General features: G+C 39.5%; 1 protein-coding gene across 1 annotated transcript in view; it reads right to left on the reverse strand.

Annotated features, from left to right (window-relative positions):
- The window catches only part of SMARCA2 (SWI/SNF related, matrix associated, actin dependent regulator of chromatin, subfamily a, member 2), a 121,273-nt gene that overhangs the window by 63,044 nt on the left and 45,049 nt on the right, over nt 1–13,180 (reverse strand). The window contains 7 exon segments of the mRNA XM_054178817.1: nt 495–555; nt 767–897; nt 2,309–2,362; nt 6,339–6,509; nt 8,232–8,405; nt 8,606–8,788; nt 10,056–10,182. Coding sequence (XP_054034792.1) covers nt 495–555; nt 767–897; nt 2,309–2,362; nt 6,339–6,509; nt 8,232–8,405; nt 8,606–8,788; nt 10,056–10,182 — 901 coding nt within the window.

A 13,180-nucleotide genomic window follows, 5' to 3' on the forward strand; every position in this document is an offset into this window, starting at 1 on the left:
CATCAAATAAGCCTACTCTGCGCAGAGTGAAAAACTCTGACATAATCCATAACTTTTTAATAAACATAATATATACATAACAAACATATAATAAATAATAATATTCAGAATGACCAATAAAACCTACGATGCATAAACATCAAAGACGTTAAATTCATTCATCATGAAGTTACAATACAGTGTTTTCTAACATATTTCAAAATAGGAACCTGCTTATATTCTCTGGCTCATGACTATTACTGGTCAGGATAAAATAGTTACTTTTCCTAATGCCAATTACCATTTAGACATTTATTATGTAAAGGACAACTGCTACAAACTGAAATAATTACAGTACCAGTTACTTTTCTTGTTTGTGTGACTCTAAACATCTGAACACCTGCTACTGCTTTCTCTCTCTTCCTTATGAAAAAGAGGAAACTACCACATGGAATAATACCTTTGTTTTCACTGTACTACTTTTCACAGTGCTTTGTTTATTTGAAGACACATACCTCTTCCTCATATTCAGAACCACTTTCATCTTCACTGTCTGACCTGGGAGCAACTTCATAGCTGTACAAAGACCACAAAGATAATGAATTACAAATAAAAAGACAAGGGATTAGGTTCAGTAGATCTCGTACTGAGCTTACACATAATAGACTGAAAAAAAGAATAAAATCACAGGAAGGAAGAAAGGGATGGGTAAGGAGGGGAATGATATGTTGATGAAAAATATTGATACAATTGGAAAACGCAGCCTACTTTTATGCTAACTACTTACCCAGGGTTCATTTCCAGCCAAGCATCCAGCTGACTAGCTTTTGGTGCTTCTGGTCCAAGAAGGACTTTCCCTGTTTCAGTGTGAGTCACTTTGACTGGAAGATCACTCATCTGACTGCTCTCATCTATGGGCTGAAAATTCAAATAAAATTTTATCACATGGCAACTGAAATTCATGCATGTCATAAACAATAACAGCTAAAAGCACTTTCAAAACTCCGCATTTGAACAAGCATTGAAGTTCCTTTTTCAGAAGCTACACCCTTCTACACTGTCACAAGCAAACACTAAGTCACACTGTTACACACAGTGCAACATATTCTATATGAAGTACACAAAAGTGTAACAGTATTCCAGATAAATTAACAAGAGCAGAAAAGAATATACTGTTGGCTTCTGTGAATCAAGACACTTAATCCTGCTACTTACACCAATGGACAACTGTAAGAAAAAAACATACAATAACCTTATGACCTTTCTCTTACATGGAGAAACAAGGACGTAACAATTTTGTGAACCTTTTAAGCGATGAAGGCCTGTTTTAAAGATTCACTGTCCTGACTTCTTCAATTAAGCTGACAAAGAACCTGAACCAACAAAACCTTTTCCTTACTCTGGTGCTCTAAAAAAAACAGAATAGTGTAATTATTCTTTGTGCTATTTCTCTGCCCTGTTTGATCACAGATTTTCTACTTTTAAAACTTCCAGCCTTCTGCTGCTGCTTCTGTTGAAGAATTTGGTTTTTTTATATATATATATATGTAACTCCACATGAACAAGAAAAATAATTCTAAACAATTATAAATATGGTGACTGCCAGAGTATACAACTTATCCCATTTCCATAAATACTCAGGTTACAAGAATATTATGTGCATTTTCCTTGTGTAACTACAACTACATTAAAGGATTTTGCTCTAAGACACTTCGACAACATCAGCAAAAACATCACTTGCAAGTATAAGGACCAATAGTAAACTAACAAACAAAATTTTAAAGTCTTTCCATAAAAATGCAACAGAAAAATAGCATATGCTCTGCTACTGAATGAAAAATATTACCCTGACACAGAAAAATTACATTTGCTTCTGAGGAAGAACTTTCAGTTGTCTTAAGACATGACAATACTAACGTCTGTCCTGCGCCTGAGCAGTAATTACATGCAATGTCAATATTGGATTTTATAAAAATGATAAGTCAGGATATGTTGTAATTATAACCTCTTTTAGAAAGTAACCTATGTCTGTAGGTGGATTGCAAGACAATAATTTCCTTTTAAGCGCATAACAAAGCTGAGAAGAATTCTTTAGCATACTCAGCGATAGATTAAATGTATTTTTATTTCAGTCTTCAAAACTTTCTGAAGAGAAACAAGCCAGCATAAATATTTTTAGGTTTATTCCTGGTTACAAACAGTAGCTACTCTCAGTACTTTTGTTGTCTTTGTGTTTTTTTTTCAACTATAGCAACGGCACACACAGAACAATTACTGGGAAGTTTTAGCAAAAAAACAGTAACAACAAAACACCTTGTAAAATTCATACCTCTCCATCAGGACCAAGACCAGATGCCATTCCTTCTGCATTTTCCTCAGCCTTCTACAACAAACAAAGAAGTGAAAAATATCAGGGTCAGATTACAAGCACGGAGAGGATACTTCATATCATGTTAGCATTTTGAATTATGAATATATTTCAGTCTACTTCTGAATAGCCTGAGCCATCATTTAAGTTGTGGCTGAATACAGGTAGAGACAGGCACAGAGTTACTCACACACAGAGAAACTATTACTGGTATCAGTAGTGCACCTACAACACCTCGTCATTGTAATAAATCTGCATCTAAGAAGTAGCTGGCCTATGCAATTTCTGGTCCAGACCTAGAGCTCAGATGCTTACAGAATATGCTAACACTAGGCAACGCAGATTGTGTATTTGCACAAACACTGTTGCTTCGGGTATGCTCACAATGTTTTTTAGTCTGACAACTAACTAGGAGTGTTATTTTAGGAGGTCTTTGTACTGTATCTCAACTATGTCTAGGCTACAGTTACTCAAATTACAATCAAAAAGAACCCTGAATATCCTAGCTGGAGTAACTCAGGATTTTTTTGGGTTATTTTTTTCCTTTCCAGGTACCACTGCGAAGGTAGAAGCAGCATCTTCATCAAAGCTTATCCCTCATTTACCCTACTTAAGAGTATCAGGACAATATGAGAAAATGGAAGATCCACTTTGCTTCTGAATTGGAACTTTCCTAAACAATTCTGACAATGAGCAAGAAGAGGCAGAATACAGCTTCTACTCCTGCCACAGTGCTGCATTTGTAGTACTACAGCACAGTCTTTTTTTTGGTATCCAAATGTAAACAGATTGGACTAAGAAGAAGTACAGATCTCATAAATAGTGCTTCACAGACAAACAACTTCCACTATCATTATTAGTAAGTTTGATAAATCCAGACAATCCAATTGTTTTGTTTTCTTTTTAAAAAACACGCTTAAGGAATCTCGTATCTCCACTTCTGAACACCAAGGTGATCCTCAATATCTGTTTCACATCAAGCCCTGAACCTTTGTCTTTGTCATCAAAGTCCATTTGCCAAGGCACAAATTTTAAACAAACACATGGAACTAAACACAAGTCAATTCCAGATTTTTTAAAAAGTCTGTCCTTATTTCTAACACAGACTTCATACTTTGAGGCAATGGCTTAATCAACTTTGCTAACTATCCTTTCACTACTTATTAGCAAAAATGGAAACGTGGCTAAGCTTAAGTACAGTCTAAAACCTTTAAAATATTTATGATGCATAATATTCTTTAGTATACCAAAAACTACCTGAAGAGGCGGCTTATAAATGCATGAATGGGCTACATACATGCCATTGGTCCCTCTCAATGCAACAGTTCAGTAAGAACATCATTGTCAGCTTGAAGGCTGCTTGCTTCAGCCTTCCTGGGAAGCAAACATGTTAGCTGGCAAAGAAAGGAACTGTAGCAGAACTGAGAAGTTCAGAGGGTCAGGATAAATTAAACAGCATGTAACTAGCCTCAGCTGAAGGAGGAACATTGACAGAGGTTATTTTTAACTCAAAAGAACAAGAGGAGGGGTCCATTCTTGTGCACACAAGACTGATCTCCAATAAAGGTTGTTATAACTTTGCTACAGCAAATGAAAAGAACCCTGCAACTAAAACACATTACCACAAATAATCAATAAGCATCAACACTGTTCACTGTGCAAATATTACATCCTGCTGTGCAAGTAGAAACTTTTTCAACCTACAGTTAAAAACCATTTTGGAAAGCAGAAGCATGTGTTACAAAGGAAATAAATATGAAGAGTATCAGGTATCTCATGCTTATGTTTTAGGCTGTGCAAAAGTGTCTTTAATCCTGACAATTTAAACTGTGACAAGGAAATACTGATTTTATAGAAGTAGCAAACTATGTGTTATTCGTACTCTGACACAAAAAAACTCCTACAGGTGAAAGTCAAAGCTTGCACAACACATTAAATTGGCCTATCAGGTGAAAATTTTATTTGGTGTTGTTGGGTTTTTTAAATCATGACTGCAGTGACGATGTGGGACATCAGCTGAACATGAGGCTAGAGACAGAAGATGAAAATACAGGAACATGAAAAAAGGCAAAGAGGGAAAATCTACCATAAAGATTCTTCAAATTTTATCCCAGAAGAAAAACAAACTAATCTTAAATTTCATTGTCATAAGAGTAGAGGGTTCACGTGGATACTATATAATATAAGCCTGACAAAGACAGGAAGTACTTCTTCACCATCCCCATTTCTAAGAGAAAATAATAGTAACTCTGCTCTCATTTCTCTTTTCTTTAAGTACAAAACATTTTAACTACAGGCACTAGTACATTAAACTGTGTTTTATGTGAAGTACTGAACATAAAAAAGCAAACTATTAAATGCGTATGACTCAGAAAAAAGACACAGCACCCACTAACTTCAGTGCTGCAGCCATGCAACAATGAATTCATGGAAGTATAAATTAAAACAGAGGGTATTATTTATATAAGCTCTCCTTGACAGAAGAGTAAATGCTTTATGGAAAAAACTGAATTACAAACAAAAAGCTGCAGATGACCAAGGCAGAGTTGAGATTTTTTTCTGTTAATTTGCCTTTAGGTTTTAGGCTGTGATATGTATATGCACTTAATATTTATGGGGCACATTTCCTTTCTACTCCAGCAATAGAAAATTATGTATGTATAGACATGGACAAGAGATACTCTTTTCCTCATACATACTTCAGCTTAACAGACATAAAAATAGAACTGTATCACAAATGTGGATTGTTGAAGAAGTAATTTTTCATTAGAGCAATAAATCTACTCCAAACACTATGTCATCAGGGATAATCTGCTTTGAATTCTGTACATTACATCAGGTCTGTTCTCACTGGTAATATGGGTCAAGAACCATGTAACATCTTTGCAAGGAGAGAATTGTTCCTATGTTAAGAACATATTCTCAACATAAAGTTCAGAAGTTTTGGAAAGGGACAGAAGCAAACACGGAGAATATTTTAGGCCATTAAATCTCCAAAATTAGAATTTTTTTATATTCTGATATTTATAGAGTGTTGCTTGTAAAGCATGTAAATATAATTAGCAGCAAACCAGGCATGGAAATGGATTATAGAAATCCTCTTATCTGTTCTGCAAAGAGATGAACGGTACTCAGAGGTCACAGAAATGACAAATCATTATTTAATGATTATTTCACACACATCTTTTTTCTTTTAAATAGCACTGTTCAGTTTCCACAAGTCTCACTCACAGAGTAAAATATTACATACAAAAAAAGGTAATTTTGAAAAGCTTCAATTAATTGTTAAGAATGGAGGTGGTGGGGTCACCATCACTGGAGGTGTTCAGGAGGAGACTTGATAGGGTGCTTGGTTGCATGGTTTAGTTGATTAGGTGGTGTTGGATGATAGGTTGGATGTGATGATCTTGAAGGTTTCTTCCAACCTGGTCTATTCTATTCTATTCTATTCTATTCTATTCTATTCTATTCTATTCTATTCTATTCTATTCTATTCTATTCTATTCTATTCTAAATATCACAGGCGTAATACCCATTTACTATAATGAGCCTGCACAAGTTATCTCTCTGTAGTCATTTCCAATGGTCCTACAAAATGGACCAAGCCAAGTTTAGTTACCATGTGAAACAGTTGCACTAACCAGATTTTTTCCCATCTTCTTCACACAATGTATTTTGGATTCAATGGATCTTTTTGGGGTACTTTAATTTACATGCCTGAACTGATTTAGCCTGTAGAAAGTCTTCATTTTATAGTCCTGCCTCATTCTCACTTCTTTGGAATTAATCACAGCAAATTTCTTACCTACTTCAGTGGAGAGAGATGAATTCCCTCTGATAGGAATTTAGCATTGTAGATGACTTCAAGTACTCTGTGTATGACACGTATGTCATACATGTGCATATGACAGTTAGGTACCCCTATATTTACCAACATTAAAAATGGATTTCAAGAACAAATAGCCTAAAAGTACCAGGCGTAACTACTTGCCTTCTTCCTTCTCCTCCTCTTCTTCTTCTCTTTGGCTGCCTGTGCCTGTTTATGCTCCCATACCAGGTTAGTCAAGTTAGCCACATACTCATCTGTTTGCTGCAACAAGTAGGCCAGCCGTCTATCTTTCTTTTGGTCAATCAGCTTACGGTAGCCTTCTTCATCTTCAGCCTAGCAATACAAAGTAGCCATCAGCCACAACAGAAATGATTCCAAAGAAACCCCAACCAACTCATACATCATTTGGTGCAGCCTAGGATGCTGTTTGTTTTCTGGACTGCAAACGCAGATTTGTAGCTCATGCCCAGATTTTCATCCACCAATATGCCCAAGTTCTCCTCTCCAAGGCTGTGGAGGGTCATAGTCAGAGACAGTACTGGAGACAGTAAGACGAGAGATACCACAGTGATCTTTTCTGGAACATGATGTGTTGAACATCTCTATCAGTGACTCAGAGGAAGGGATGAGAGGCACTCTAATCAGGCATTCCAAGGACATGAAACTGAGAGATACCAGTCAGTATGACCAAAGGACCTGAATAGACAGAGACGTTGTGCCATTTCCGACCTTGGAGGTTTTCCAGACATGACTGAAAAATGCCCTAAGTTGCTTTGAACCTGATGTTGACGTTGCTTTGGGAAGGCAGTTGGACTACAGACTGCATACATTGTTAATGTAGTCTCAACAAGGTAATGCCTTTTGATATTCAAGCTTCTCTTGATAGTATCTTTTTTAATCATACCAATGCCATGTAATATATACTAGTACACATGAGCTGTGATCTAATCACCACTTTTAATTGTAGTCAGTGAAGGACAATCCGTGAAATGAATTCAACATTCATGAAAAGATACGTGAAGAGTATTAGACAAAGCACATTTCTGTAGACCACACCAAGCGTCTGAGAGAAAAGCTGTTTGTAAACACTCCTAGTATGTATCTGCAAGTTCAGAATTTATTGCAACAAAACAAGCAAAATATTCCCACTAACATCACACACAGTTTTGCAGAAGGATTTAACTAAGCAGTATGGGCCAAGACCTCTGAGTGCAAGGCTCCCAACAGAAAATGCCTGTGAAGTGCTGTGTCCACGCTAAGAGCTTCACTACATCACTGTGAAGGAGTCTTAGGAGAAAGCACAAATATCCTGGAAGCACTAGGATCCTGTGCATTGCACTCTACTTCACATTTTTCAGCAGCAGACATCTTTTATTTTTTATAATGCTGTATGTTAGACTGATTGACATAAGCTTAACTTCATGATGCATAAAAATATTTCTAAAGCAGCAAGATTTTTTTTTTTTGGTAACCAACCTTTTCATCTCATAATTGACAAGTTTATGAGCTTGGTTATACAGGCTGCTAGCAATTATCTCTAACCATAAAAGGCCTCTATAATGCTGATTACTATGTAAATTTATTAACTGCTTTGGGGGCTAAACATTTGTTATTTTCCTATACGAGTCCTTGATTTACATTTTACACACCCTTTGGTCAAAAAACATGTGGACATAGAAATTCAGGATATGGTTTAATGACCACAGTGGTGTCAATAGTTGGACTCAATGGTCTCAGTGGTCTTTTCCAACTGAAACAATTCCATGAGGATTCTGTAATTTTATTTCTAATTTTTTTGCAATTTAGTATTTCATTATTTCTGCATCTGATTTTGTGATTTTTAAACCCAAATTGATCTGTCTTTACTCATGGTGCAAACAGATTCTGGACAAGGACTGGAGTTCTGCACCTACTTAGATGCTTGACGTACTTTACCCAGCATGTTTCAAAGTAGGCACATCAATCCCCATTCAATTCTATGTTGGTAAAATGTTAATAAAGTATTAGGAAAGAAATTCTAGATGAAATTACTATCTCTCTTCCTCTACTCCTTACCATTAGTCTCCTCATTCTTTCTTTCTCAATTCTTTCTGTTTCTTTTTTCTGCTCACGCTCAGTGTTGGCATGCCAAGTTGCTACAGCTTTAGAAAGTTTCTGAATCTTTCCAGCGACTGAGCGGTGGTACTCCTTAAAATCCTTAGCATGCTGCAATATGCTGTTCAGGTATTCCTAGAAAGAGAAACAAGTTAGTACAGGCATTTGGGACAAAGCACAGGATTTGAAATGGGAATACTGAAGTTCTAATTTTACTGTTTTCCAATTGGCCATCATATCATTTGGAGGTAACTGAAATATGTAATAGAGAAGACCCATACAGCAAAGCAAGGTGCATTTCTCTCACAGGGCAAACAGCTAACAAGTTAAAATACCTGATGCTTCTGCCTGCGCTTCCTCTCCTGCTCTATCTTCTGCTGCTTCTCAAGTTTTTCTGTCATCCGGGCCTCCCTCAAAGTCTGACGCTTGCTGCGTTTGTAGGCTTTGGAGTTCAGTGCTGTCTCCAGTGTTGTGTCACGACGCATACAAGCTACTACCTCTTGTCTAGCTACCAGAAGCTAGTTGTGTCACGACGCATACATACTACCTCTTGTCTTAGCTACCAGAGGGGAAAAAAAATCCACTTTAAAAAATAAATCATTTTTAATACATGGAGGAGCAACTTTAAACACTGGTATTGATGAATACAACAGTAACAGCCCAGATGCTCCCACCCCCTCCTCCTGTTCCATTACAGTTCTGAAATGATGCAGCACCTATACAATTGCAGCAGCTATGTCTGTTTCCCTAAATAAATTGTTGGTCTCCAGAGGATGGCTGCAAGTATTAATTACTCTTAATCATAATTGCTTCCTTCTATACAAGATGATGCAAATGACTGTCATGCTTTAATGTGGCTGGTCAACATGTTACACCGTCAATGTAAATCATGAATGTACAACATACTTTCTAGAGCTGGACCTAAATGTAGCTGACAACTCAATTTCACTGCTAGCTGCACAGTGGAGAGCAGAACAGGTAAATGTTAGGGGCTTGGAACAGTATTGTCACAGTGCCAGCAGTACAACAGGGAGAGCCTGCTTTTCATTAGATCTCTGACAAAACTTCATGACAAAGGAGTGCCCAGGGTAGAGGGAAGGAAGACTTGGACATCATGGCACAACTACTGACAAGGCTTCTGCCAGGAAGTATTTTTGCTTGACCTGCCAGATGACATCTTTGCTCTTCCAAACTAGCCAGAAAAAACAATGGCAAGAGGGCCATAAGAGTCTGGCAATGTGATCCCCTTTCTGAAATTCCTTTGGTGATGCATGCACTCACCATCCCTCATAGGTATGATAATGCTACAGTTTCATTTCAAAGTTTGTAAGCCACAGTGGAAATCTTGAAAACAAATCACAGAGAAGTAACAGACAACAATAACATACAGCTCTTCCTAAAACAGTAAGACCCCAAGACAAATATTAAGTATGTCCAGAGAGAGGTGCTTACTGGAATTTGTGTTGAAACTAAGCTTACAGACAGTCCAGTTCTTGTTTTGTCTGTGTTTCAATGCCATTTTCATTGTGAAAGACACATCTCTATGGTTACATTTTAGACTGGGAGATAAAGCAGGAAGCAAAAAGAACACCAGCACATTTTTATTAACAAAATTAAATCTAAGCTAAATATTTCTTTGATATGCTTACAGGTCAAGTTTTCACTCATGCAAAATCTCCTGCTTAGGTTCAGTGCTGCTGAAGTATCTCTTGTGAGGTGACTCTGCTATATGAACACATTTGGCTATCACTTCTGTAAGAACTTTACTGAAGAAAAAGGCATTACCTGGCGCTGGAAATTCAGTAACCTAAGTGCCTTCAACTCCACTGTAGCTTTGGTTCGTAGGTCAGGGGGTAGAGAGCCAGGCAAGTTCTCCAACTCCTGGATTCTGTGAGCAATTCGAGCCTGAAGTCTAAGCAACAGAAAATTGCACAAGAAATCAGAAAAAATCTGTTAAGATGTATTATACAGTAAAATGGGCAATCTATCTCAGACATTTATTTTGGCTTTTACTAATTGTCTCTGATGTAGCATAACAGGCTTCTGCAGAGATGACATAAGGTAAACTTTTCCGCATTGTAAATGGATTTCTGATAATGAAAATACCCCTTGGCCCTGCTTTAGACTAGAAGCACATGTGAAAAGATACTTGGTAATTTTATTTTATTCATGCTACACAGGATCCTGTTTTCAGTCTTCTTTGGTGTGTATTGGCTTATGCACAATGTATTCAATGATGACCCTTGTGAGATCTTCCCTTAATACCTGTAATTCTACATGCTTATCAAAAAAGTTCATTAGTATGCACAATTACATAAATCTTAAACTGTAAATCACATTCTATTTCACTCTTGCAATCTCTTGTGCATTCATTAGCAAATTCAAGAAAGGAGAGAATGGGCAAGCCACGCAAACCTTTTTTTCTATTCTTAACATGAAAAGACAAGATCACACAGCTTACTCTTGTATAGACTTTGTGTTTTCATTTACAAGTATTTCTATGAACTGCAAATGTTGCCATGACATGAAATAGCAAACCTCCTCATTTTTAGTTATCCAAATAGAACAGAATTAACCAGGTTGGAAAGGACCTTCGAGATCATGGAGTCCAACCTATCATCCAACACTATCTAATCAACTAAACCATGGCACCAAGCAACCCATCCAGTCTCTTCATAAACACCTCCAGTGATGATGACTCCACCACCACCGTGGGCAGCCCATTCCAATGGGCAATCGCTCTTTCTATGAAGAACTTCTTCCTAACATCCAGCCTAAACCTCCCTTGGCGCAGTACAAGTCTGTGTCCTCTTGTCCTGTTGGTAGTTGCCCGGGAGAAGAGACCAACCCCCACCTGGCTACAACCTCCCTTCAGGTAGTTGTAGACAGCAATAAGGTTTCCTCTGAGCCTCATCTTCTCCAGGCTAAGCATCCCCAGCTCCCTCAGCCTCTCCTCATAGGGCTTGTGCTCCAACCCCCTCACCAGCCTTGCTGCCCTTCTCTAGACACGTTCCAGCAACTCAACATCTTTCCTAAACTGAGGGGCCCAGAACTGGACACAGGACTCAAGGTGTGGCCTAACCAGCGCTGAGTGCAGGAGCACAATGACTTCCTTGCTCCTGCTGGCCACACTATTCCTGAAGCAGGCCAGGATACCATTTTGGCCACCTGGCCACATGGCTGGCTCATGTCGAGCCTACCATTGATCAGTACCCCCAGGTCCCTTTCTGCCTGGCTGCTCTGCAGCCACTCTGACCCCAGCCTGTATGACTGCATGGGGTTGTTGTGGCCAACACACAGAACCCAGCACTTGGATGTGTTAAATCTCATGCCCTTGCACTCTGCCCATCTGTCCAGTCTGTCAAGGTCCCTCTGCAGAACTCTCCTACCTTCTAACAGATCAACTCCTTCCCCCCAGTTTGGTGTCATCTGCAAACTTACTGGTGGTGGCATCAACCCCCTCATCCACACCATCAATAAAGATATTAAAGAGCATGGGGCCCAGCACCGATCCCTGGGGGACACCACTAGTGAATGTCTGCCAGCTGGATGTGGCACCATTCATCACCACTCTCTGGGCTCGGCTCTCCAGACAGTCCCTAACCCAGCACAGAGTGCTGCTGTCCAAGCCATGAGCTGACAGCTTGGCCAGGAGTTTGCTGTGGGGGATGGTATGAAAGGCCTTGCTGAAGTCCAGGTAGACTATATCCACAGCCTGCCCCACATCCACCAGGCAGTCACCTGATCATAGAAGGAGATTAGGTTGGTCAGCAGGACCTGCCTTTCCTGAATCCATGCTGGCTGGGCCTGATCCTTGGCCATCCTGTAGGTCCTGTGTGATTGCACTCCTGTTCTATAATCTTGCCTGGCACTGAGGTCAGGCTGACAGGTCTGTAAGTCCCTGGTTCCTCCTTCTGGGCCTTCTTGTGGATGGGCACCACATTGGCCAGCTTCCAGTCACCTGGGACCTCTCCAGTGATCCAGGACTGCTGAAAAATGATGGAAAGCAGCTTGGCCAGCTCATCCGCCAGCTCTCTCAGCACCCTCAGATGGATCCCATCCGGTCCCATGGACTTGTGGGGATCCAAGTGGCTCAGCAGGTCTTTAACTACTTCCTCCTGGACTACAGAGGAGCTATTCTGCTCCCTGACTCCATCTGCCAGCTCAGGAGGCCAGTTGTCCAGAAGACAACCTGTCCTGCTATTCAAATTTGAGGCAAAAAAGGTGTTAAGTACCTCTGCCTTTTCCTCATCTTTAGTTACTATGTTCTCCTCCATGTCCACTAAGGAGTGGAGGTTGTCCTTGCCCCTCCTCATGCCATTAACATAACTGTAGAAGGATTTTTTGTTGTCCTTCACAGCAGAGGCCAGTCTAAGCTCCAAATGGGCTTTTGCCTCTCTAATTTTTTTTCTACATGACCTAGCAACATCCTTAAACATTTTATGGGTAACCTCTCCCTCCTTCCAAAATGATACACCTCTTTTTTCCCTTAATTCCTTTAGAAGTTCACTGCCCATCCAGGCTGGCCATCTGCCCCAGCGGTTCATCTTCCAGCACACTGGCACAGCCTGCTCCTGTGCCTTCAAGAATTCTTTCTTGAAGTAGGTCCAGCCCTCCTGGCCCCCTTTGTTTTTAAGGGCTGTTTCCCAAGGTACCTTCTGAGTTAGTTCCTTAAAGAACCTGAAGTCTGCCCTCCAGAAGTCCAGAGTGGAGGTTTTGTTGCTGCCCCTCTTAGCTTGACTGCAAATTGAAAACTCAATTATTTCACGGTCACTGGACCCCAGACAGCCTCCAGCCTCCACATCTCCCAACAGCCCTTCTCTATTGGTAAAAAGAAGGTCAAGGAAAGCCTAATCTGAATCAGCACTCACCACCTCAAATATGCTTTAGGAAAAAGAGAAACACCACCA

This window comes from Dryobates pubescens, chromosome Z (genome assembly GCF_014839835.1).
Source record: "Dryobates pubescens isolate bDryPub1 chromosome Z, bDryPub1.pri, whole genome shotgun sequence".
NCBI lineage: Eukaryota > Metazoa > Chordata > Aves > Piciformes > Picidae > Dryobates > Dryobates pubescens.